This window comes from Pituophis catenifer, unplaced genomic scaffold (genome assembly GCF_029215685.1).
Source record: "Pituophis catenifer annectens isolate HBS135680 unplaced genomic scaffold, rPitCat1.0.hap2 SCAF_7, whole genome shotgun sequence".
Taxonomy (NCBI): Eukaryota; Metazoa; Chordata; class Lepidosauria; order Squamata; family Colubridae; genus Pituophis; species Pituophis catenifer.
In genome coordinates, this window is record NW_027256887.1 from 56,741,266 (window position 1) to 56,768,892 (window position 27,627).

At 37.1% G+C, this 27,627-nt stretch overlaps 1 protein-coding gene across 1 annotated transcript; it reads left to right on the top strand.

Annotated features, from left to right (window-relative positions):
- Positions 1 to 27,627, top strand: SLC17A8 (solute carrier family 17 member 8). Its single transcript, XM_070947095.1, has 12 exons — positions 1 to 101; positions 6,130 to 6,379; positions 8,275 to 8,393; positions 9,211 to 9,325; positions 10,337 to 10,424; positions 17,808 to 17,894; positions 18,016 to 18,152; positions 21,082 to 21,231; positions 24,302 to 24,434; positions 25,091 to 25,201; positions 25,944 to 26,071; positions 27,289 to 27,627. Exons 1-12 carry the CDS (start codon positions 1 to 3, stop codon positions 27,625 to 27,627), a joined length of 1,758 nt encoding a protein of 585 aa, XP_070803196.1.

The window sequence follows — 27,627 nt, forward strand, 5'->3', positions numbered from 1 at the left end:
ATGCCTTTTGAAGTGTTAAATTCATTAAAAGAGAGACTTTTAAAGCCTGGGAAGGAAGAGGTGAAGAATACTGTAAGTGACTCTCTAGGACACTTGCAAAGGTAACAGTTTCATGTACTGTTAACTTCTACAAAGATTATAGTAAAATTATGAAGTGAAATACATAAGTGAAATATGTAGGAACAAATGACTAAAAGAGGATATACAAGGATATACCTTAGCTGAAAGTAAGGACAATCACTCATTAGGTGTGTCCTACTAAATCAGGTGGGGGGAGGGGGAAACATAATTTTAGGCACCTTAATGTTATTGATAAAACAAAATTATTTTTGTAGTTTTAAATTAGTACAGCTAAAATCATGAAGTATTTTTAGCTACACTGCTGTGATTGTGAACAGCAATTATGTTTCATCTTCATTGTGTTTAAAGACTCTTAAATCCACAAATATGTGCTTACCTTTGTACTCTATGTTAGAATAAAAATATGTGCTTTTTTACTTAATCATTCTAATATATTTTAAAGTATAAAGTTCATAATATATTTTAGAAAAGAACAGTGTTAAATTGTCATAACAAAAGTTAGAAGTCTTGCATGTTAAAAAAGAATATTTTATTAAGTTCCTATGGAAACTAATTTTTATGCAAACAGTAAACTTTTTACAAGAAAAAAAATGCCTACAATGTCTAATTGGCATGTTTTTGTGTTATTCATTTTCTGAAAGCAGCAGTTATGTCATTGATGTGCTGTCCTGTAACAAAACATTTTCTGTTAATGTTTCAATATTTTACAAAAGCATAAACAGGAGTAATGTATTATTGTTATAATGTAAAATACTATTATATATAATTGCCCTACAATCAAAATTGCCATCAAATGTGCTTAACCACAATTAAATATCTCTCAAGGGAAGAGAGCATTTCTCTATATAAACATCCATAGAATTATGTTACAGTATTAATTGCAGATACTACCATAACTGCAGAAAAACAACTTCTCTGTACTTTTTTTGTATTGTCCTGAATAACTATTTCAATCCATGCTTTCCTTCTTTATCAGGAACAAACTACTTCATCTCCTTATTTTGTCTGTAATATACACATTCATTCATTCATTCATTTGACTTGACTATTTTCAAAAAGCTAAACGGTTTATGTGAGAGATCTCCAGAAAAACAGCAGAATGAGCGTTTATATTGTGAAGTCATAACAATAACCACTTCTCCCAGACGATAGCAAAGGCAAACCATTTCTGCAATGTGGTTAAGAAAACTACATGGATGAATTGTGGAGTCATAAAGAGGCAAAGCAGGCTTAATGAGGGAGACATTTTAAATTTGAGCACCAACAATAAATGTTTTTCTAGATTTCCTGGGAAAATTACTTTTAATTCATGAAAATTGAAAAGCCGCCTGCAAATTAGCCCAAAGCTGATATTTCTTCATATTTTTCCAAAATCTTAGTTTACTTCTATTGTTGATAAATATCACATCTCTGAGTGTGATATTTATTGTCTCATTTAAATGAAGATATATCTACAAATATCGACAAATAATTTCAGTTGTGCATAGATGAGACCCAAGCCTTTTGGCATTCTTGCAAAAATAGAAATATTTTTATTACTGAATTATTTTCTAAATTCTATTTCAATTCCATTCAGATTCATATATATAAGGAAATTTATATATATGAATTATTTTCCATATATCCATTTTGCAATTTACATTGTATCCTGGTAGATTGTTACAATGTTGATACTGTAATGCCAAACGGCTTGCCAAAATCTTCATCTTGGTTCTTTTTTAAAAAATTCTTTTGCTTATGGACGTAAAAATAGAAATATGATAGATAAGATAGATTCTCCAACTTGCTGCCCCCCACAAAAAAACCCACACACGAAGCATTGCTCTATGAGACCATCTAGACAATCTAACACAAAGATTACCTTTGCCTAAAATATTTAGTAAACTCTGTAATGAGTGACGAACCACCAGGCAATATTTTTAAACCATGCACCTAATGTTTATTTAATATTATTTACAAAATATCAACATTATTTGTTGGTGCACTATATTGCATGAATGGATTATAATTCTTATAATTAAATGAAATAAATGATATTGCCCAGTATTGATGAGAAATTAATCATGCTGTAGTTGTCTTTCTAAATTAAAAGTACTCAATAATTTTTAGAACTGTGGAAGTTTTATAAATAAAATGTCCTTTTGAGTCTCTTTCCAATAACTTGACTTCAACTCTGTGTATGGAAATCTAAGCTTCTAAAATTACTTTTGGGATTATATTTAAACAGTTTTACTGCTAGAATTAAAACTGTTGATCTGCCTGATAATTTCAAATAATAATGAACAATATCTTTAATTGAAGTTCTTCCATGAGTGTGGCATAGGACAGCTGCATCCCCCACAAGAAAGGCTCTGAAATTAGACATACAGAACATTTCTTTTTTGAACATGGACTAGATTGCAAGATGCCTGGGTTGAAACTCTGATTTCTATGCTTCTGTTAAATAATGTGACAGGTATGCTGAGAAGAAATCTCCATATCACAGTAGGAAACAATCCACAGAGCATGTCAGAGTAATAGACTCAATACTATATGTCATCCCAACCAGATATTGAGAGTCCTTCTGAACCCTTGGAAACTTAATTTTGACTCATAAACCTGATTTTAAAAAAGAAGAAGAAAGGCATTTATTTAAAAAAGAAAAACAATCATGTAAAATTTTTTAGTGACACCATTTGACAGTAAGAATTTATAAAAGAAGGCTCTTTTCACATTTCAAACTCATAAGTACAAGTAGACTTTTGGTAAAAAAAATTACCTAATTAATTAATTAATTTAAATTTAAAACTAAATTGCAAAATTCAGTTTTGCAGCCTTTTTGCCATATAAATTAGAAAACAGTAGCAATGTCCTTTCTCAAGGTTTTTTTTAGAATGATTCTGTTTATCTGAAGTATATCCTATAATCAGAGTTTTTCAACATTCTCTTGTATTGTTCTTATCAGTCTATCCTTTTACCTTATCCACATCACCCTTTTTTCATTTTGGATTAATATGGGTAGTAAAAACAGGATATTATTTACTGAACTTTTAAAACATTGATTGAAAGAGCAATATTATATAAGAATTATATACATACACACACATACACAAATACACACACACACACACACACACACACACACACACAGGGATTTACTTATTTTATTCTGTCCCTTCCTCTCTGTCCCTTCCTGCCTTTTACTTTTAAACTGAACCTATCATAAAGGACACACTGAACTTAAACATTGACTGGCAGACAACAGTAGAAAAGATATCCGGTAGGGCAATTAGGACTGGAAATTCTGGCCTCTAAAGCTGAGAAATTCCTTGTGTGATGAAGATTAAATTTGCAGATGGAACCAAATTGGCAGGAATAGCCAAAACTCCAGAGGATAGGCTCAAGATCCGGAAGGATCTCAAGAGACTTGAACACTGGGCCCTATCGAACAAAATAAAATTTAATGGTGAGAAAAGAAAGGTTCTATGCTTAAGCAAGAAAAATGAAATGTAGTTATAGAACAGCTGGTACCTAGCTCAGTAGCAGTTACTGTGAGAGTGATCTAGGACAATCCTAGTGGATAATCACTCAAATATGAGCCAGCAGTGTGTTGCAGCTGCCAAAAAAGTTGGCACAGTCCTAGGCTGCATAACAGAGAGATAGAATCAAGGTCATGTGAGTATCACTTTATAATACCTTGGTAAGACCATACTTGGAATATTATATTCAGTTTTGGTCGCTATGATATTAAAAAGATGTCAAAACTAGAAAGAGTGCAGATAGGAGTAACAAAGATTATTAGGGGATTGGAAGGTAAAACATATGAAGAACAGTTGCAAGAATTGAGTATGTCTAGTCTAATGAAAAGAAGGACTAGGGGGTAACATAACGGTGTTCCAATAATTAAGGGGCTGCTACAAAGAAGAGGATAGAATTTAATCAAGGAGAGAACCAACCTAGAAATAAGGGGAAATTTCCTGACAGAACAATTAATCAGTGGGATGGCTTGCCTTCATAGGTTTTGGATGCTCCAACACTGGAGTCTTTTAAGAAGAGATTGGGCAACTACTTGTATGAAATGGTATATGGTCTTCTGCTTGAGGAGGAGGTTGGACTAGAAGACCTCCAAGGTCCTTTCCAACTCTGTTATTCTGTTATTTTATTTATGATGCTGTGTGGATTTACATTAAATACCCATGCATATAACACTGTGCTTGGAAGGATATCCATTCATTCTCTTATATCCAATTCCTTAGGATGTAAAGCAGATAAAAAGCTTGTAATTGTTTCAGATGACATTTATTATTTTAAGAATTACTGCTGGTGATGATATTGTATTTTATTTTACTTTAAACATAAGTAATATGAGTAGAAGTAAAAAAGATATAATGATTAATATATTTTACTCTCCTGGAATAAATAGAAAACAGCATACAAATACACATGTTATGAGAGGTTTTTGTCCTTAATAAGAAGGACAAAAGAAGGTTTTTGTCCGTAATAAAAAACTATAAAGGAATACACTCTTCCTTTCCCTAAAATGGAAAATCTCCGTATGAAACATGCACCACAATCTGTTCTTGAAAATCAAAAACAAGTTTCTGGTACAAACGGAAATGATGAAAAAAACTAACAAACGTGTATTGCGATATCACAGTGCAAACACCACTTGTACTTGTGTCCTTACTTGTGTCCTTAGTCATGGGCTTTGCATTGTGATAGCACAACTCACATTTCATTATTTGCCCTTCTAGCTCTCCCCTGGATTTGGCTCTGAAACTTCTTATGGCTTTGCATTCCTTATTTATTTATTTAGAAAATGTTTATTTATTTAGAAAATTTATTTGGCCACCCATATTAAATACATAATTCTAAGCATCTAGGAAGCCAACTCACAAGAAAAACAATATGAAAACTTTTATAAAAAGAGCAGAAAATATAGTTAAACATAATCCAGTACAAAAACCAAGGTACCACATACGATGCTCAGAATACAAATACATATTTATAGTATTATTTTACTGAAGCATATATTCTAATTTGAGCTATTGTTACTAGTGTAATTCTTAATGGTATGTAGGAAATACAGTTCTTTCCAGCAATTTCATTGTATGCATGATGTACAATGACAATAAAGGCTATTATTATTATTATTATTATTATTATTATTATTATTATTATTATTATTATTATCATCATCATCATCATCATCATCATCATCATCATCATCTTTTAACTGTTTAAGAACTGTCAGGTTTTCTGACAGTATAGTATATTTTCAGGTTTAAAAAAAGCCAAATCTGATTAGTTTAATGAGAGTTATAGAGAATACAATCCTCATCAAAGTTATACGTGAGTTCCTAAAACAGCTGAAGATCAAACATACTTCTGATAATAGACTTGCTAATGAGATTTATATTGCATTTTATTCTACAAGTTCTTCAAAGCACCTCTACATAAAGTTCTGCAACGGATTCTGTTCTGGAATCTTATTCTCCATGCTCAATCATACAAGCCTTCGATTTAAAATGGAGGTGGAAAGCTTCAAGCTATTACTGAACAACAAAGCTTAGAAGAGTATGATTTTTGTAGTTCAGCAACAGTGGGGGGTGGGGGGCAGACAACAGATTCCCAATCCATGTTTTCAGTAATATCACATTCAAACACATTTTTAAATAAAATAAATGGTACTCTTAGGACTCACTTGCTAACACTGCAGGTTTTATTCTATGACTGTCTGCCTGATGGTTTGATAAACTAGATTTGCGGTTGCGTCATTGGAAATGCTACTGTCACTATATTAGCTTTCCAGAATATTCTATGGGCCATCCAGAGATAATGATTTACAGTTTTGGTAATTTTGGGCATCAGATTGCAAATTTGGTACTCTATAAACCCTTTGGCTCCTTCTTTCTTTCCATGCTATTTAAACCTAATTTATTAGGAACAGTTAATATGGGAATGTAACAAAAGCACTTTAGTATTTAGTTATTTTAAGTGCGTATCAGTAACTTCTGAGAGTATATTTTTTCTCTGAACACACCTTGCCTCTGTTTTACATGGCTTTAGAAAAATTGATGGAACCAACTGTGAAAGAGATGCCATAGAGCTGAATGAAGACGGAAGACCTATGCAAGCAACAACCAAACCGCCTTTATTTGATTGCTATTGCTGTGGATTACCTAAACGCTATATTATTGCTATGATGAGTGGTCTGGGATTTTGCATTTCTTTTGGAATTAGATGCAATCTTGGTGTTGCTATTGTGGAAATGGTTAATAACAACACAGTCTACATCAATGGAAAACCAGAGACTGAGGTAGGTAGAAGGATATATTATTTTAACACAGAAAAATAATACCATAATACTCTAGAAGAGATCAGATTAAAAAGTTTATTTTCTTCATTTTCTTTTCAATTTTTTTTTCAATAAACATTAGCATGTTTAATGCTAATCAATGCGTCAATGGCATTAGCAGCTGTTCAGATAGTATAAGATTATTAGGGTCTTTGTAATTGATATAGAACAGAATGTTCTATTCAGATAAATCAGTGCTCCAAAGTCTCAGACAGAAATTTTGGCTCACAAGATATATATTGTACTATGTTTATTTCTCTTACTAGAAAGTGTTTTCTACTTGTGCTATAGAGAGATACGGTGATATTAAAGCTTGTCTCTGTGTGTGAGCGTGTGTGCCTCCCAGTGAGTATTGACTCATGATAACTGCCTGGACAATCCCTGACGTTTCCTTGGCAAAGCTTTTCAGAAGTTTAACAGATTAACAGAGTTGGAAGGGACCTTGCAGGTCATCTAGTCCAGCCCCCTGCTCAAGCAGGAGACCTTACATCTACCTAGGATCGAACTCACAACCTCCTGATTGTGAGGCAAGAGCTCCACCTCTAGATCACAGCAGCTGGTGGCTTGCTATTGCCTTCTTCTAGGGCTGAGAGAGAGAGTGGTTGCCCCAATAGGTATTGTACCTAAAATGGGACTAGTTTCTAGTCTAATTCCTTCACCACTATACCAAACTAGCTTTCTATTAAAAGTTTAGTTGTATTTATGAAATATTATGTTTTAACTCCCATAGTGATTTTTCATTAGATGTACAGCCTGTTTTTCTTCCAAGGAACTCAAGGTGGCATACACATTTCTCCTCATATGCCAATACTCAGGTTTTATAATAACCCTGTGAAGTAGATCAGGCTGACAGATAGTAAATAGTCCTAGATGGGACAAAGAGCATCGTAAAGCACTTACTGCACTGTAAAAATGGAAATTTAAACCGAAAGCAATATCATTGAATTGAAGCATTCTTGGGGCCAAAATAAACAATCCTAATCCTACTATATCTTCTCTGGAAACTAAAACTGTTAGTTCAGCCACAAAACATTTAGAAGGACAAGAGGTCATGATTCTATGGGAAAAGATACTGGGAGACAAGGAGAATGAAAGAAAGTAACACCCTGGAAAGAAATTATATTCATGGAATAACAGCCTTCTCTTCTTTCACCTTACAGGCTTCACTGTTTTCACTAGGTGCATGACGTGTTATATCCAATAAAATACCTGGATATATTCCAATGCACATAAATCTGTAAAGAGGGACTGTAACCCCACCACCTTTTTAGGCTTGTTTTGCCTAAGCAAGTTCTGTCAATAAACCAATATGTGCTTCATTGTAACATGTACTGGTCTCCAGTTGAAAGGTGCCCTTGAAATATTCTGCAAATTACAATCTGAATGAAAATACATTAACAAAAAATGCACTAAATCAAGGACAACTGTAGCATAACTGGGGAAGATACCTGTATTTAGAGCAAAGGCATTATTCAGCTAGGTGAATAGCTGTAATAACAATGCCTCAGGTATTTTTCTTTCTTGTTTTTGAAATATGATTGTGGGCAGTAGGTATATCAGCAAAAGCTTTCAAACACTCAGATGTAAAAAAAAAATTGTGTAGTCCATCAATTTGAGAACATACTAGCCGATTAACTAATTAATTAAACAAATTTATTTAATACTCTAAGCATATTAATTAATAAAAAAGAACTGACAAAATTTTCCACTTCCATCAAATAAGTTCATTTTTAAAGCTCTTAAAGGACAAATATTGATTAATGATAACTGCAATATCTGGATTTTGCAGTAAAACATATTTTACAAACATCAAGATGCTAGCTATGTGTTACTATTTAATATTGTTTTATTTGTAGAAAGCTCAATTCAGCTGGGATCCAGAAGTAGTAGGACTCATTCATGGCTCGTTTTTTTGGGGCTATATTGTTACACAAATTCCAGGAGGTTTCATTGCAAATAAACTAGCAGCTAACAGGTAATATACACATATATTATAATGCAATACAGAATTTAGAAAAACACATGACGTAATAAATATGTATAAATATAGTGTTACTTTTCTAGAATGCAACATTTTAAACAATGTATAATCATTTGTGTATTTACATGTAATATGGCCGTGTTTCTATTATTCTTCTCATCTTTTCTACTACCTTCTACTAATGGTATTTTATGATTATATTACTTTGTTGTTTGCATATACATTAAGAGGTTATACATCAGAGTCAATTTCCTTGTGTGTCCAATCACACTTGGCCAATAAAGAATATTCTATTCTATTCTATTCTATTCTATTCTATTCTATTCTATTCTATTCTATTCTATTCTATAATGAGGCATAAAAATAGTTCATTACTGTGAAACTACAACTACCAGTAGTTTCTCCGATAGCTAATGTTAATTGAAGCTTGTCAGATTATCTTGGTGTTCTGAAATAAAAATAATGATGCTAATTTTAGAAGAACTTAGTAAAGAAATGTATGAACTAAATGTTTTTAATATTGGACATTTTGAGAGTAACATTTATAAAAATGTTCACAAAACAAATAACTACAAATATCATGTATTTTAATCTGTGTTCAACTAAATTGCTCAGATGATATCAGCTGGCTATGTGCAATTCTAGAATATAAAGTCTTCAATGAAAGTTTAGTTTGTCCTTTTTTAAAAAATTGATCACTGGATAATTTTGAACTTTTGTTTAGGCCAGCTTTTCTCAATTCAATATATAGTATCATGGCATTATGGCAATATGAAATTATAGGGGAAAATTATATTTCTCCTTTTTTTAGGGTGTTTGGAGCAGCAATTTTCCTAACTTCAACTCTAAACATGTTCATTCCTGCAGCTGCCAGAGTACATTATGGGTGTGTTATGTTTGTAAGAATTTTGCAAGGCCTTGTGGAGGTAAGTACCAATGTGGATGTTTATTTGCACCAGTTATTAAGTTTTCATTAATTGCATGTAAGCAATACAAACATTAAAATAATGTTTGCATCATTCCAGAGCAAGTAATTTTTTGCAACTGTGTTAAAATTGAATCTCTTGGTTACCTTTTAATACTTATTTGTTGATATTTGAAAGCTTAGTGACAAAGAACAGGAGGGGAACTTGCAGATCCATCTATGATGGGTATCAAGGTCGGAGGGAAACAAGTGATGAAAGCAGCCTCACACCATAGCAATACAAGTGCCATCTCTTGTACACTCATTGTGATGTCACACATGCAGAAGGGGAAGCTCATTCACAACAACACAATAATGGTTTCATCATTTTGACTAAAGCATCTGAGCTGGCAGAAGCCTTTGGAAATATGCTATTATTGTAAAATTGCAAAAAACAAAATGAATTGAAGTTTAATTTTCAGCCATGTGAATGCCAAAAGGTGAGAAGTGCAAGTTCAACTAATAGTTTCAGCTTCAACTAATAACAAGTAGGTTCCCATTGAAGAAAATCAGTATTTGAAGTAACTGGATCCTTCAAATCCTTTCCATTCTTAAATCTATTAAAACTATTAAAATCTATTAAAACAAAGTTTTATCCCTAGGGCAGGATTTATTTGGTCTATTTAGGACTTTAATAAAATAGCTTCACAGATATTGGTCTGTGATATTTATGTCTCTGGAAATACAGATAGAAAAGCTTGTGCAAATAAAGGAATCAAAACTCAAACAGAATTCTACCCTGAGAATCATTATTTCCTTTCTGTACTGTATTATATACATATGTGTATGTACAAATGCACTTATATACACGAACACACATTTGAAGTCAATCCCTTAGTGTTAAGTGAGATGGCTTCCTTTTGCAGATGATTCCTGTCTAAAACAATAAGACCAATTACTTGCATGTAATAAAAATGTGAGCACAAATGAAAAGTTTAAATGCAAAAATTTAATGCTGTGCAAAATTTGCTAGGGGGTGACTTATCCAGCATGCCATGGAATGTGGAGTAAATGGGCTCCTCCAATGGAAAGAAGCAGGTTGGCAACTATTTCATTTTGTGGTATGTTGGTTTTTCTTCTTTTGTTTTAAGAAAATGCCTGCATGATGGGTTTAATGAAAAATACTATGCTGATTATAAAACAATAGGTATTCACTTCTTTTTCTTTTCTTTATTTATTTTTTATTAATATAAATAAAAAGGGCAACATGTTCAAAATCCATATAAACAGTGTGTTGTCTGGTTACAATTCTTTTAAGTAACATTCATCATAGTAACAATAATAGCATTCTCTAATAGTAATCTCATAATATAACAGTGCTTTTCCCTCATAATATTAATTATTAAGACTAATCAAAATTAATAAGTTACAGTAACATAATAATAAAATTACTTTTTCTCTTGTAGTTTTTGAAGTTCTAACTCCTGTTTCTCTCATCCAACCATCAATAGAACAGATCCCATACCTCAAAATATTCAGTGACTTCCTTTTCTTTAATTTCAAATGTTAGTTTATTCATTTCTGCCCATTCTAAAATTTTTGTTATTATCTTTTCTTCTGTGGGGATTTCCTCACCCTTCCAATGTTGTGCAAACGTGATTCTGGCTGCTGTTAACACATGTATTATTAAGTATACATTTCTTTTACTTTATTTATCTGGTATGATACCCAACAGAAATGTTTTCTGTTTTAGATCTATATGTTCGTTTATCATCTTTTCTAACCAGGTGTGTAATCTAATCCAGTATTTTTTTGCTTTCGGACATGTCCAAATATGAGCCCGGGATTTGGTTGCACTTCTAATACTTGGAAGACATATTCTTAAACATTCTAGCTAATCTTGCTGAAGAGAAGTGCAATTTATAAAACATTTTGTATATGTTTTCTTTATATGCAGTGGACACTGTCAAATTATAGTTTCTGTCCCACAACTTTTGCCATTTGTCCAATTCTATGGAATATCCAAAAATTTTAGTCCATGCTATAATAGTTTCTTTTACTTGCTTCTCTTCCATTCTAGTAGTCAATAAATAATTATAGAATTTTTTAATCAGTTTCTCCTCCGGTACTATTAAAATTTGATCCAATTCTGTTGGTTCTTTATAAAAAGTTTTAACATCTTTATAGTATCTAGATTGTATCTGTACATGCAGCCACCATACTAAATTTATCCCTTGGCTATTCAATTCCTGTTTGTTTTTCAATTCCCCCTTCTCATTTAAAATATCTTTGTATCTTACAATTTCTCCCATATCCATCACATTTGGGTATGTTAGTGCCTCCATCGTGGAGAGCCAAACTGGTATTTTCAAATAGTGTTTTTCTTTGATTTTTACCCATTTCGAGGTTTTCACTTATTTTTCATTTGAGGATTTAGTTGCCAAAAAAACTTTCTTAATATCTGAAGGACATATATTATTGCTATTTGTGTCTGTTGTAAAATTGATACATTTCTGCACATATGATTTCTACTTTCTCTATGGCAATTTCAATAAGAAAATTTTTTTCTTTCTTTTAATGCTTAGATTTTTGGTTCTTTAACATAAACCCAGTTACTCATATCAACCAGATAGTGACTTTGTTTATACCACTTATTTATTTGTTGTACTGCATATTCAAGTAAATTTTTGAGGTTTAGAAACATGAATGGAAGGGAAGGGAAGGGAAGGGAAGGGAAGGGAAGGGAAGGGAATGGAATGGAATGGAATGGAATGGAATGGAATAGAATAGAATAGAATAGAATAGAATAGAATAGAATAGAATAGAATAGAATAGAATAGAATAGAATAGGTTTATTTGGATTAGACATACAAGGAATTTGTCTTCTGTGCTGACGCTCTCAGTGTACATGCAAAGCAACAGAGTAATAATAATCATAAAACAAATAAGAGTGGGTAGTAAAGAAGATAAGAAGAAGAATAGTAATTCCACAGCCATACAATAGGGGTGTATATATATATATATACACTCTCTCTAGAGAGAGAGGGAGGGACCTAGAGATAGAGATAGAGATAGAGATAGAGATAGAGATAGAGATAGAGATAGAGATAGAGATAGAGATAGAGATAGAGATAGAGATAGAGAGGTAAAGATAGAGATAGATAGATAGAAACTGTAGATGATAGATAGATAGATAGATAGATAGATAGATAGATAGATAGATAGATAGATAGAAAGATAGATAGATAGATAGAGATAGAGATAGAGATAGAGGGATAGATAGACAGACAGACAGACAGACAGACAGACAGACAGACAGATAGATAGATTAAACGCTACTGTGAGATGTAGGTGTTCAGTAGTGTGATGGCACGAGGGAAAAAACTGTCCCTGTGTCTAGTTGTTTTAGCATGCATGAGTTGGAACAGTTTATGTCCAGAATGTGAAGGATCTGTAGATGTTTTCTCAGCCCTTCTCCTGTCCCATATAATATACATATTTTCTATGGAAGGCAATATAATTGCAATTGTTTTTTCTGCAGCCCTAACTATCTGTTGAGTCTGTACTGTCACCTGTTTAGTTGGTGTACCAGATCAGAGAGTTAAAGAAGTACAAATTACTGACTCAATAATTCCTCTGTAAAACTGAATCAACAGCTCCTGCCTGGGGCAGTCTGAACTTCCTGAGTTGATGCAGGAAGAATATTCTTTATTGTACTTTTTTAATGATGGTTCTAATGATGGATATTCATTTCAAATCCTGGGAAATTATGGAACCCAAAGCTGTATTGTTGATACTATAGTAAGAGGTGGTAGAAAAGGAAGGCTCCTCCTAAAATCCACTCTCACCTCTACAGTTTTAAGCATGTTCAGCTCCAAATTGTTTTTGCTGCATCACAGGGCCAGTTGTAACTGCAAGGCTCAATTCACACTACCAAATGCTAAGCTAATGTAGTTGGCTAGTTCATGATTCCATGTGTTGTGTGAATATACTAATCAATAATCAAACTTAATTCCTACTTATACAGCCATCCTATAACTAATTGATATCATTAATTCAGTCCTTTTCTGAGTTTAGGCTGCCTTTCCTAAACAAATATTTATTATTCTTTAAAAATTTTTATTTATTTCCAGACAAGTTGAATGTTGATCGAAGTCAGTACAATTACCTAAAAACCATTAAGCAATTTATTATATTCGATTCAAATAGTGTTTTAAAAGAATTGTTGGAAAATTTCTTTTAAGGTACAATTTGGATAAACATTTTGAACTAGTTTGCTAATGAATTATTCCAAGAAGAGTTCCAATGTTCTCAAGATGCCCAAAAGTTCATACATAAGTTAACTGTCTATTAAATAATATAAACTAATTTCAAATGAGGAAAAAAGAACACCTGAGTCTACGCATCTACCAGAATAATTAATTAGCAACACTGGTAAATGCCAAAATAAAATTTCATGGCTTGTCTTTATGAGCTCTCAATAGGATCCAAATGCCATTTATTTTTTTTAACCATTTACCAGTAGCATATTTTCCTATAAATCATCACATCATACTATTTACAGCAGTAATGTCCTTATTCTTTCATGTTATAATATTGTAGAAAAGGCATTCTCAGTTTTCAGGACCAAAAGGCACAGTTAAAATTTTGGGAGTAATATATAAACACTTCTCATAATGGAAGACATAATGGGCACAGCCAGTATTTTTGTATGTATGTGTGTCTATGTGCATATATGTGTACAAATACACATTTACCAGAAAACAAACTATTGAGATTCCTCCACTGAACCCCTTCTAGCATTTCAGGATGGATTTTACCACATCCACACCCTTTTGTCCTTTTTCTGGGCAGATGTGTATATTTCCAAATAAAGCATTCGCCCAATAAAGTGTTCTTTGAGCAATGATGATTCCAGGAAATGACTATGAAGTTTTGTTTTATTAATAAGACTTATAAATGATCTCACGCCAGAAGCTCTAGGCATGTACAGTATCAAAGCATAGTACAAAGAATAATAGGATGGAAAACAATAAAACCAGATAAAATGAGAAACAATATTGGCACAGATCTTCCTCTGACTGCTTAATCACCAAAGAGCTCTTGGAAAAGCTAAGTCTTAATTATTCTCTGGCAGGCCCTAAGAATTTGGGTGGTGGGGCGGGGGCAATCCTTGCATCAGGGAACAGATAATTCAAAGAAAGGGAATAGCCTCCCAAAATGTCTGCCTCAATTTCTTCCTGTTGAACCTCATACTAGGAGGGAATCTTCCACATAATAGGAATAGTGCTTTTTATTCACCCATCACCCAAGCTGAACAGCCAGTGTTTAGTTCAAGTAGGTGTGCTCTAAGATTCCCTGGTCCTATACCGTTCATAACAATATGGAATTCGGTTGCTGTGGCTTTCTTCTCAGGATGATGATGATGATGATGATGATGATGATGATTACTTCCCAGACTAACAACAATCCTGGGAATTTTAGAGTTGGTCAATGCAAGTTGTATGTGTTTTTTGTATACAGACAGATTCCATTTGTCTGTTTTGTATTGTGTGTTTTTATCTTGTTTTGCTATACTGTGAGTTGCCCAGGGCTGGTTTGGTACCTAAATTGAATGAAGTCAAGAAACAAACAATGAGGATAGATTTTTTAAAAATCTGAGGTCATGTTAGATTAATGTTGGGAGACAAGGATTGTAGCATTTCAAAGTGCATTCTCAGTTATCTATATTTCAGCAATACTAATAACTGCAGTCTTGTCTAACAAGACTGATTTTTGTCTCTGGCCAGTGGTTGAGTGGTCTTGTTATAGGGGATATAGACATGAAACCCTTGTCATGGTCAGATCACTCACTCCTTCATCTGGACCTTCGAACTGCGACACCCCGCCACAGGGAGGCGGAGCCAATTAGATGGGTCCACCCCAGGCGCCTGATGGATCCTGATAGGTTCCAGATGGAGCTTGGGCCATTTCCTGAGTATCTGGCACACGATTCGGCCAAAGACCTGGTGGCTGCCTGGGATCGGGCGGCTGGTGGGGCCTTGGATCAAGTCGTGCCTTTGCGGCCTCTGACCCGGTGCCGATCCCTCGTGGGTCCTTGGTATACCAAGGAGCTGAGAGAGATGAAGCGCCAGAAAAGACACCTGGAGAGTGGTTGGAGGGCCAGTCTCGCTGAATCTGACCGAACACTGGTAAGGTCGCATATTAAGACCTACCTAGTGGCAATAAAGGCGGCAAAGTTTAATTACTTTTCCGCTCTTATTGCATCATCAGAGAATCGTCCGGCCGTCCTGTTCAGGGTGACCCGCTCCCTACTCCATCCGGGAGTGTGGGAGGATCCCCTGGAAGGCAGGACCAAGGATTTCGGACAATATCTGTATGACAAAATCGCACAGATCCGGGAAGATTTGGATTCTGACTGGGTAGATTCGGGCAGGGTGGCAAGGAATAGTCTTGAGAATGTTATCTGGGAAGAGTTTGACTCTGTGGCCCCTGATGACGTGGACAGGATTTTGGGGAGACTTAGTGCGGCCACATGTTTACTGGATCCGTGTCCCTCCTGGTTAGTACTGGCTTCCCGGGAGGTTACACGAGGCTGGCTCCAGGGAATTATTAACGCTTCGTTGAGTGAGGGTTACTTCCCCACAGCCTTGAAAGAGGCGGTGGTAAGGCCTCTCCTCAAGAAGCCCTCCCTGGACCCGGCAGTATTGGCCAACTACCGTCCTGTCTCCAACCTTTGCTTCGTGGCGAAGGTTGTTGAGAGTGTGGTCGCGCGACAGTTTCCACAATTCCTGGAGGAAACGTCTTATCTAGATCCGTTCCAGTCGGGTTTCAGGCCTGAGCACAGCACAGAAATGGCATTGGTCGCGTTGGTAGATGATCTCTGGAGGGCTCGGGACAGGGGTTGCTCCTCTGTTCTAGCCCTGTTAGACCTCTCAGCGGCTTTTGATACCATTGACCATGGTATCATGCTGCACCGGTTGGAAGAGTTGGGGATGGGGGGCACCATGTTACGGTGGTTCTCCTCCTTTCTCTCTGACCGGTCGCAGTTTGTGTTGGCAGGGGGGCAGAGATCGACCTCGAGGCCTCTTACATGTGGAGTGCCTCAGGGGTCGGTCCTCTCGCCCCTTCTGTTCAACATTTATGTGAAGCCGCTGGGTGAGATCATCCGTGGCTTTGGGGTGAAGTACCATCAGTACGCTGATGACACCCAGTTGTACATCTCCACCCCAGGCCACCCCAACAATGCCCTTGAAGTGATGTCCCAGTGCCTGGAGGCTGTGCGGATCTGGATGGGGAGGAACAGGCTCAAGCTCAACCCTTCCAAGACTGAGTGGCTGTGGTTCCCGGCATCCCGATATAGTCAGTTGACTCCATCACTGACTATCGGGGGCGAGTCTTTAGCCCCCGCGGAAAGGGCACACAATCTGGGAGTCCTCCTGGATATGCAGCTGTCCTTGGAGGAACATCTGATGGCTCTAGCCAGGGAGACCTTTTGTCAGGTTCGCCTGATTCGCCATTTGCGGCTCTTTCTTGATTGGGATTCCCTGTGCAGTCACTCGCGCCCTCGTCACCTCGCGCCTGGACTACTGCAACGCTCTCTACATGGGGCTCCCCTTGAGGAGTACCTGGAGGCTCCAGCTGGTCCAGAATGCGGCCGCGCGGGTAATCACGGGAGCCGCCTGGCACTCCCATATAACACCGCTCCTGTGTGAGCTGCACTGGCTCCCAGTGGTCTTCCGGGTGCACTTCAAGGTGTTGGTTACCACCTTTAAAGCGCTCCATGGCATAGGACGTAGTTATCTTCGAGACCGCCTGCTGCTACCGATGACCTTCCACCGACCTGTGCACTCCCACAGAGAGGGCCTCCTCGGGGTGCCATCAGCCAAACAATGTAGGCTGGTGACCCCCAGGGGGAGGGCCTTCTCTGTGGGGGCACCTACCCTCTGGAATCAGCTGCCCCCAGAGATAAGGAGAATCCAAGACCTCGGTGCCTTCCGCCGTGCCCTTAAAACCTTCTTTTTCCAGCAAGCCGGGCTGGCTTAACATATTTTTTAACATATTTTTAATTTTTAATTGGTTTGTTATCTTAAACTGGGGCCAAATTAATATATATCCTTTTAATTGTTTTTTAATGTTTGTATTGTATGTTTTTATCTGGCTGTACACCGCCTTGAGTCTTTCGAGAGAAGGTGCGGTATATAAATTTGAAATAAAATAAAATAAATAAAATAACAGGAACAAGTGTGTTCCATAATATAAGAATCCATGACTCCAACAGTTTTGTACAAATTTTTCATCTCTCTTACTACAAAATTGGGTGTATTCATTTATTTATTAAATTTATGAGCAGCCCATCTCACTATTGAAGCAACTCTGGGCTTATAAAACTTTAGTTAGCAATGTAGTGTTTTTCCAAACAGACCACTTATTTTTAGTGATATAATGGGTTAGGTATGTTGGAACACAACTGTTGACTCATACATATGTGATTTTTGTTGCAGGTTCTTATGCTGGGGCAGTAGTTGCTATGCCACTTGCAGGTGTATTGGTGCAATATATAGGATGGTCATCTGTCTTCTATACATATGGTAAGTTGCCCAGTGAAGAAAAAATATTATAGATAAAGTAATATATGTTGAAATAATGCTGACAAATATTTTTTAAATATTTTAACTGTTGTCAAAATCCTGTTTCATTCTACATTTAAAGGAATTTTTGGAATAACCTGGTATATGTTCTGGCTGCTGCAAGCATATGAGAGCCCAGCTGTTCATCCAACAATAAGCACTGAGGAAAGAATTTACATAGAAACTAGTATAGGCGGAGCCAACTTAATCAATACCAGTGTAAGTTACTTGTAGCTTCACTTCATAGTTTTTCCCTCTCTTTAGAAATGATTTATTGTCCAAAATTACTGTAGAAACCATCAACTAACAAATGTCTATGAAGATTCTCAGTCATCCAGATCATGGCTGTCCCAAAGGTGCTTTTTCAAGAGGCAACTGGACTTTCTGGTTTTTCTTTGAAGACATTTCGCTTCTCATCCAAGAAGCTTGAAGAGCCATAGAAGCTTCTTGGATGAGAAGCGAAACATCTTCAAAGAAAAGCCAGCAAGTCCAGTTACTTCTTGAAAAAACACCTTTGGGACATCAATTAACAACAAATCTGTATTTTGTCAGATCACTACAGTAACTAAATGTTTGTGAAGGTTCTAACACAAGAAAATCTTACTACTGAACTTCTGTGCTTTTTGTCTCTGGAGATTCTCAGTCATCCAGATCATGATTGTCCCTTTTTTCAAGAGGCAACTGGACTTTCTTGTTATTTTTTGAAGATGTTTCGCTCTGAAGTGAAGAAGCTTCTTGGATAAGAAGTGAAACATCTTCAGAGATTAACAAGAAAGTCCAGTTACCTCTTGTTCTGTGCTTGTTGATTTAATACCCTATTTTATGCTTTGACCCTGAAGCCTTTTGTTAGATTTCAGATTTTGCTTGATATGATTTTTAGATTCAGCAACAAAAACGTAATATGTAATTGTAAACGGAGAGAGAAAGAGATGTAGATCCAGTTTCCAGTCTCCCATTTCTCATCTCGGGCTGTTGAAATCATAATATGGTATAAATCAGGGCAGTGGTGAAAGTCAAATTTTTTTACCACCGGTTCTGTGAGCATGGCTTGGTGGGCGTGGTGTGGCTTGGTGGACATGTCAGGGGAAGGATACTGCAAAATCTCCATTCCCACCCCACTCCAGGGGAAGGATACTGCAAAATCCCCATTCCCTCCCCAGTCCTGGGGGAAGGATATTGCAAAATCTCCATTCCCACCCCACTCTGGGGCCAGCCAGAGGTGGTATTTGCCAGTTCTCCGAACTACTCAAAATTTCTGCTACCGGTTCTCTGAACTACTCAAAATTTCTGCTACCGGTTCTTCAGAACCTGTCAGAACCTGCTGGATTTCATCCCTGAATCAGAGGTGTTTTGGCTGCCAGAGTCTGCAGGAGGCCGCACAGGCCGAAAATGGGGTGCAGGGAAGCCACAAGGGCCCCCCCCTTGCCCTGTTTTGGCTGCTAGAGGCACCACGGGCCTGTCCTTTGCTATTTCCAGGCTGGGCCGGTCCTTTGCTATTTCCAGGCTGGCCCCGCGGGCCAGTTTTAAGCACTCTATGGACCGGATTCGGCCCGCAGGCCTGGAGTTTGACACCTCTGGTATAAATCAAACAAGTTGGGAAACAATGTTTCTTTTCTTGTTTCTAAGCTTGTAATATAAAGACTTTTAATTTTTTTCTACGGCTCCTTGTATAAAAAGAAAGTTTGGATCAAGTTTGCATTTTAGCATTAAATTCAGTTTATTTTTAAGAAAGATTAAATCTGAATTCCACAAATATGCATAAGGCTGTACTATAAAGCAGGCCTTAAAGGGGATACTTCTATCAGAATGCCTTCTTCTCCACCAATTGTGATTTCAGGGATTACTGATGTTTCAGGCGGAATGGGACTTTTCGCCTCCTACCTTGGCCGCGCCTGCTTCTCCGCCAGGCTTCTGCCTTGGGGGAATTCTCCTCGGCTGACACACCCCCGTCCATTCGCCCCAGCCAATCAGCCCCAGACCCTCTGTCCCCCACACTTTGGCACAGTCCATTCAACGCCACACTGTTCCACATTGTTGGTCCCGGGCTTTTAGCCTCCCGGGATGGTTAGCCGCCAGCCAATCAGCTAGTTGCCAATGCTGGCAGCCAGAAACCCAGGGGGAGGGGTTGAAGGGAAGAGCAGGCGTGAGGGTGCGGATAGTAAGGCGGCTTCATCCAAAGCAGTTTTTGTTTTGGGTGGGTATCTTAGCTTTAGAAAGAGAGAGGGAAGGAGGAAGGGAAAGGAGAGAGGGGGGGTTTGTGGTCCTTCCTTCCTCTCCTTTTTCTCTCCCTCCCTCCCTTCCTCCCTCCCTCCCCACCCTTCCTTTCTTTCTCTTTCTTTCTTTCTTTCTTTCTTTCTTTCTTTCTTTCTTTCTTTTCTTTCTTCTCTCTCTCTCTCTCTCTCTCTCTCCCTCCCTCCCTCCCTCCCTCCCTCACTCTCCATCCTTCCCTTCCCTTCCTCCTTCCCTCTCTCTTTCTAAGGCTAGGATACCCACCCAAAACAAAAACTCCTTTGGATGAAGCTGCCTTACTATCCGCACCCCCATCCTTGCTCTTCCCTTCCACCTGTCCCCCTGGGTTTCTGGCTGCCAGCATTGGCAACTAGCTAATTGGCTGGCGGCTAATCATCCTGGGAGACTAAAAGCCCAGGACAAACAGTGTGGCGTCGAATAGGCTGTGCCGAAGCATGTGGGACGGAGGGGCCATGGCTGACTGCCATGGCGAATAGGCGGGGGAGTGTCAGCCAAGGAGAAAAGCTAGAGGAGAATTCCCCTTGCCCTTCAGCTAGTAGTGGAATTAGAGTTGCATCTCTGGGCCAAAATCTAAGGCCACCCAGCCTGCCGGTTTCAAATGTCTGCTTGAGGATAACAACAAAGGGGCTGAGCATGGATTCCCAGGCTGGTAATGACATGCTAAACAGAGTGGGATTGATGCTGCTTGCTGCAGAATCTTGTCCTTTTCATTATGTAGATAACAAAAGGAGAGGTTACTTATTCATGTTTGTTTTTCAAATATTGTTTTCTACAATGAAAATACTTTCACCCAAATAATACATATGAATGACAAATTGAATGTTAAATTGATGCCTAACATTACTAAAGTGAACTACAGCCTCCCATCATTCTAAAGCTTTGGCATTCTCTCTTCTAGAGATTTAGCACCCCTTGGAAGCAGTTTTTCACTTCGATGCCGGTTTATGCAATTGTTGTGGCAAACTTTTGCAGAAGCTGGACTTTCTACTTGCTGCTCATAAGTCAGCCTGCTTATTTTGAAGAAGTCTTTGGATTTGCAATAAGTAAGGTAAAAATATAAACCCAAGGAATTTCTCTAAAGGCCTGGTGGTAAATTGCTGATTGTTCTCAATGATTTTCATTTGATTATGCCTAATAAATTGGCATGTTTGAATCTTCTCTTAATATAGCTCACTGTTAGTCAGTGCCAGCTGCTTAACATACCAATGACATAATAAAAATCAAGGACTGTTTGACAGGAGAGAAAAGAGCTAACCTGTATATCAATTGTGCTATGATACAAATCAGGAGCGGGTTTCAAAACCCGGCGCTACTGGTTCTCTCGTGGGCACGTGACGCTTCTGTGCATGCATCCGGGCGGGCGGGTGGGCGGAGCCTCCCACCACCGGCGCTACTGGGTCACCCGATCCGGGGCAAACTGGTAGCAACCCATCACTGATACAAATGTAAGGTGACCAGACGTCCCGCTTTTGGCGGGACAGTCCCGCTTTTGAGCAATTTGTCCCGCGTCCCGCGGCGTTTCAAAAAAGTCCCGATTTTTCTTGAGCCCCAGCTGATGGCTAGAAGAAAAAAAAACTGTTTAAACTCTTGCCCGGGGCTTCAAAGGGCCGCCCTACAGGCAATCAGTGTAAAGCAGTTTTTTTTTCCCCTAGCTAAGCTTCAGAAATGAAACCGAAACCAGGGTCTTTGGTGCAGCGTGACAAAATGAGGCAGAGAGAGATTTATTTTTATTTTTATTTTTCCTCCCCAAAAAAGGTAGGTGAAAAACTGCAAACAATGGGAAATTTAGGAGGAGAGTTCAAGATTTTAAAACACAAAGGAAAAAAAGCTGTATTTAACTAGGGAATTGTAATAATTGAGATACTATTAATTGTATATTGTGTTGAAAGCAGAAATGGTTAAGTTGTGGTTCGGAGGAATATATGGGAGAAATTATTTGGTTTATTATTATTGGTAAATATAATTAATTGATTTGTAAGAAATTGGATTGCATGGAAATAATTGGAATATTCATGTTCATATTGATTAATATACAAAAAAGATAGTTTTATAACTAATTGATTTATATTAAAATGTTGAATTTGTATTAAACAACTGTATTACATAATTACATAATTAAACAATGTGAGGATGGATATAAAAATAGATGACAATGGGAAGGGGTATAATATAGAATAGAAGGGAAAAATTGAATTTGATTAAGATTAGAGATGAGGATGAAGGGTAATATTGGTTTTTTTAAAAAATAGATGAGGAATAAATATGGCAAAAAGGAAATATAGAAATTGTAAATTTAATTGAAATGACTAAACGCTGTTTAAATTTGTGAACCAGCCTAATATTCTGTTCAAAGAAAATACATTGTATGTTTGTATGTGTGTTTCTAATTATTGCTATTTATTCATATTTGTTCTCTTTTATTCTTTAAAGTTTAACAATTCATTCTTTATCTTAATATCTTTATATTTGCTTGGGGTTGGCTTTCTTCCCTTTCATCTTTTTTATTGTACAGCAATCTTTCTCCTCAAACCTACCACCTCTCTCTTTTCTTTCCTTCTTACTTTCTCTTCCCCCACCCTCTTTTTCTCCTCCCTACTTCCTCTTTCTTTCTCCTTCTCCTCCTCTCTTCCTCCCTCTCTTACCCTCACTCCTACTCTAATTTCCATTCCTTCATCCCTCTCTATTGCTGTAATCCTTTAATGCATATGGACTACTCAGAGGGCTGAAAAAGTTATTTTTGACTGGTCCTCACACTTTTGACCAATCCTCGAACTTATGACTGTCCTCACATTTTACATTTTTGCCCTATCTTGTCATCATGGTGAAGAGAAGCAGTTGTGAAATGAGTGACATGGTTGTTAAGAATGCTGCATGGGCATAAATGTGAGGATGGTCATAAGTGTGAGGACCAGTCAAAAGTGCGAGGACCTGTCAGAAATGACTTTTTTCAGCTCTCTGGTTAGTCCTTTTGTGCATATGGACTACTCAGAGGGCTGAAAAAGTTATTTTTGACTGGTCCTCACACTTTTGACCAGTCCTCGAACTTACGACTGTCCTCACATTTTACATTTTTGCCCTATCTTGTCACCATGTTGAAGAGAAGCAGTTGTGAAATGAGTGACATGGTTGTTAAGAATGCTGCACGGGCATAAATGTGAGGATGGTCATAAGTGTGAGGACCAGTCAAAAGTGTGAAGACCTGTCAGAAATGACTTTTCAGCCCTCTGAGTAGTCCCTATACACATAGCCATGGCCACCCGGTCACATGACCAGGTAGCCACGCCCACCCAGTCACATGGCCTCCAAGCCACGCCCACACAATAAGCCACGCCCACAATGGTGTCCTTCTTACCAATGTTAAAATCTGTTCACCTTACCCTATAGACATAGCCATGGCCACCCGGTCACATGACCAGCTAGCCACGCCCACCCAGTCACATGACCAGCTAGCCACACCCACAAAATAAGCCACGCCCACAATGTCCCTCTTTACCAATGTTAAAATCTGGTCACCTTATACAAATGATGTTTTGTTATCCAATGACTTGTACATTCCATAACAGCATTATAAGCTGTCTTTGGAGGCAGTCCTTAAATTCTTTGGATGTTTGTTCCCAACATATTGTATATGTATACAAACATTGTGTATTTTTAATTGAACTGTTGGTGTTTGAGTACTGAGTGTTAAACTGGAGGCCTGTACAATATTTGACTAATTTTTATCTATAGCAAATGTTCATATAAACCTATTAATTGTGTTGGAAAATTAAGATGTACTTTGTTGGTTGAAAAACTATATCTGAGACATAGGAGGGCATGGTAGCTAGTTAGGATTTCTGAGCTACACCCCTTTGTCTGCTGTTTCCATTGAGCAGCCTTTATTATTTTTTTAACAATCACTTTGACAATTCCTTTTATGGTAGATGTCACCATAACTTTTAGTGGCTGATGACAAATGGAAATTTGTCAGCTCAATTCTCTAGTGCAAAATATACTAAATTCACCTATGCTAAAGAATGATGTGCTGCTCAAATATTCATTTAATTAACTTCATATATTGAGAGAAAAAACATATTTCTTTTGGTCTCGTGATTTCCATTGTATCTATTTACTTCCAGGTTGGCCTTTTGTCTGCAGTTCCGCACATGGTAATGACTGTTATTGTACCCATTGGAGGCCAACTCGCTGACTTCTTGCGCAGCAGCAGAATTTTAACAACTACTGCTGTCAGAAAAATCATGAATTGTGGAGGTATGCTTAGATCTTATATGTGATTTATATGTTACTACCTAACTATCAGACTGATTTGCTGATTTTAAAAATAAATGCAAAATCTGAAGTATTTTGTATATTGTACATTGAAAGGGAGGATTGAATTATCAAAATATATGAGGACATGAGGACAGACTTTTTTCTTTTTTTTTTGCTAAAAGTTTCATTCCTTCTGAGATAATCTGTTGGGACTGCAGGAAGGAGGGGAGGGAGGGAGGGGGGGAGGGAGGAAGGAATTATTGTGACTTTTATGTCAGTTTAATCTTACAAAATCTAAGCAATTCATAAATATCAAACAATGTATGCAAGAATGACAATGCCCATGAACACCTACATGTGCACATATGCAGAGAAAGAGAGAGAGAGACAGACAGACAGACAGAGAGACAGAGACAGAGAGAGACAGAGGGGGAGGAGAGACACACACACACACACAGAGACAGAGAATGAGAGGTATGACATTTTTATAAAAGCAGAGAAAATTAGAAACCAATCTGTATGTACTTAGGGTCTGGAACTAATTTTAAAGAAAAATAAAATAAAAACAGCATCAAAAATAAATAAATTGTTTTGATATTTCCTGAAGCGGTGTATTTTGAAGAATTAATAACCTTCTCCATTCATTTCCTTTGCAGGTTTTGGGATGGAAGCTACTTTACTTTTGGTGGTTGGATATTCTCACACGAGAGGCGTGGCTATTTCATTCTTGGTTTTAGCAGTAGGCTTTAGTGGATTTGCTATTTCAGGTAAAACATAAACTGTTAAACACATTGTATTTTAATATCAACAGGATTATTATTGCAATTTATTGTTTCTATACCGGGTATCCTCATCCCTAGGCTACCGATTATCTTGGCTCTTGACTTTTAATTTTAATTAAAGGCTATTCTGACATTTTTAAATGGCTTTTTAAACTGATTAATTTGTAATGAAACCTTTACTTCATAAAAATTAAAAAGAAGCACAATTATGCTGTAGTAAGTGATTGACTACTTAAATATGTTTGTTTTATTATTTATGTGTTTAAAATATTCAAAATCAGTAATATAACTTCATCTTGACAGTTAAAACCTTTGAATTGTCTATGAAATATGACAGGTTATGATATTTTCAGTGCTTTATTTTCAAAATAATGGTTTTTCTCTATGCTTTATTTATAATTTTCCTTCTTTGAGAAACCAGGGCTATGCGCATAGTCCACATTTAAAAAAAATAAGCTGAGGCTTGGACCCAAACTCAAATATTTTTAATTAATTTTACATTGACATTAAATTAAATCTAATAAACACAATTAGCCCTAATGTATTTAATCCCTTTTTTCTGATGCCTTATTTGGTAACCAGGTTTGAAATTCTCAGGGACTAAATCAAATTCCAGAGGACAGTGAAGTCTTGGATCAGCCTAAAAGAAGCAGTTGCGTTTTCAGCTGCTTGAATCATTCTCATGCTGACAGAATACACCCTGTTGATGTAATATTTTGTGTTACAGGATTTAACGTCAACCATTTGGATATTGCACCTCGGTATGCCAGCATTCTCATGGGCATTTCTAATGGAGTTGGGACATTGTCAGGCATGGTCTGCCCTCTCATTGTTGGTGCAATGACAAAACATAAGGTAATGATGTTCAGATTTATTTTTTCCCTAAATGACTTCCAAATGCATGGCAGTCAGTTATTGTTATTAAACCATCATTAGTTTCGCTATTTTAAATTCCTGTTCATTTTGAACAACATGGTGGGCATATGAGATTTTATTTCAGCAAAAACAATTTTTACACTGGGTTCTCTTTGAAAAGTTTCCACAATTTCCAGCTGATTCAAAATGTGGTTACATTATTAACTAGCCACAGAAAGTGACTCTTATGTTACAATAGCTTCACTGGTTACTGGTTTGTCTCCAGGATAGTGATAATAATAGCACTTAGATTTAGATTATACACCGCTTCGTAGTGCTTTACAGGCCTCTCTAAGCTGTTTACAGAGTCAGCATCAGAGGTGGGTTTCAGCAGGTTCTGACCAGTTCTGGAGAACCAGTAGCGGAAATTTTGAGTAGTTCAGAGAACCGGTAGTAAAAATTCTAACTGGCCTGCCCTCATCTATTCTCTGCCTCCCAAGTCCCAGCTGATCGGGAGGAAATGGAGATTTTGCAGTAACCTTCCCCTAGAGTGGGGTGGGAATGAATATTTTACAGTATCCTTCCCTTGCCACACCCACCGAGCCATGCCCACCAAGCCATGCCACACCCACCAAGCCACACCCACAGAACCAGTAGTAAAAAAATGTGAAACCCACCACTGGTCAGCATATTGCCCCCATCAAACTGGGTCCTCATTTTACCAACCTCAGAAAGATGGAAGGTTCAGAAGGATGGAATTCTGCATTCTAACCACTGCACCGCCACAGGTCTCTCTCAATTCAGAGTGCTGGTTATTAGCTCCAAGTTTTTTGTGGTTTGAAATATAACATTTTCTTGCCTTCCAGACTGTTGGCTCCTCCACTACCACAGCCATAGTTGATAGTAACAAAAGAAAGGAGCCTTTTATGCAGATGCTCCTAGATTCTGTCTGCTAAAGTAGCCCAGGCTTTCTTTTGGCATAAAAATAGTTTTATTTGGCTCCAAAGAGATCTTGCTAATAAAATCAAGTTATTTTAAGGTGATGTTATTTATTATATTATTTGATAAGTTTTTAGTTCCTGAGTTTTAATATTTTAATTACAGCTTTGCTGTTTTCTTTATATATTTTAAATTTAAACTTTTTAAATGTTATTTTTGGTGGAAAAATGGAATGCAAATTTAATCTACATGAAATATGTCCCATGTCATTTCTTTAGACTCGTGAAGAATGGCAAAATGTCTTTCTAATAGCTGCGTTAGTCCACTATAGTGGAGTGGTATTTTATGCTATCTTTGCTTCTGGTGAGAAGCAGGAATGGGCTGATCCAGAAAGTCTGAATGAAGAGAAATGTGGAATACTTGAACAAGATGAACTGGCTGAAGAGACTGAACTGAACAATGATACTTTTGTTAACACAAAGAAAACATATGGCGCTACTGTTCAGCATGATAAAGCACCAAGGAAAGAATTGCAGAAGGAAAAGGAAATGAGGCACAATGTCGAAGAACAGACTGTTTATCAGTATGAAAATGGAAACTTTCAAGAGTCATTGTAA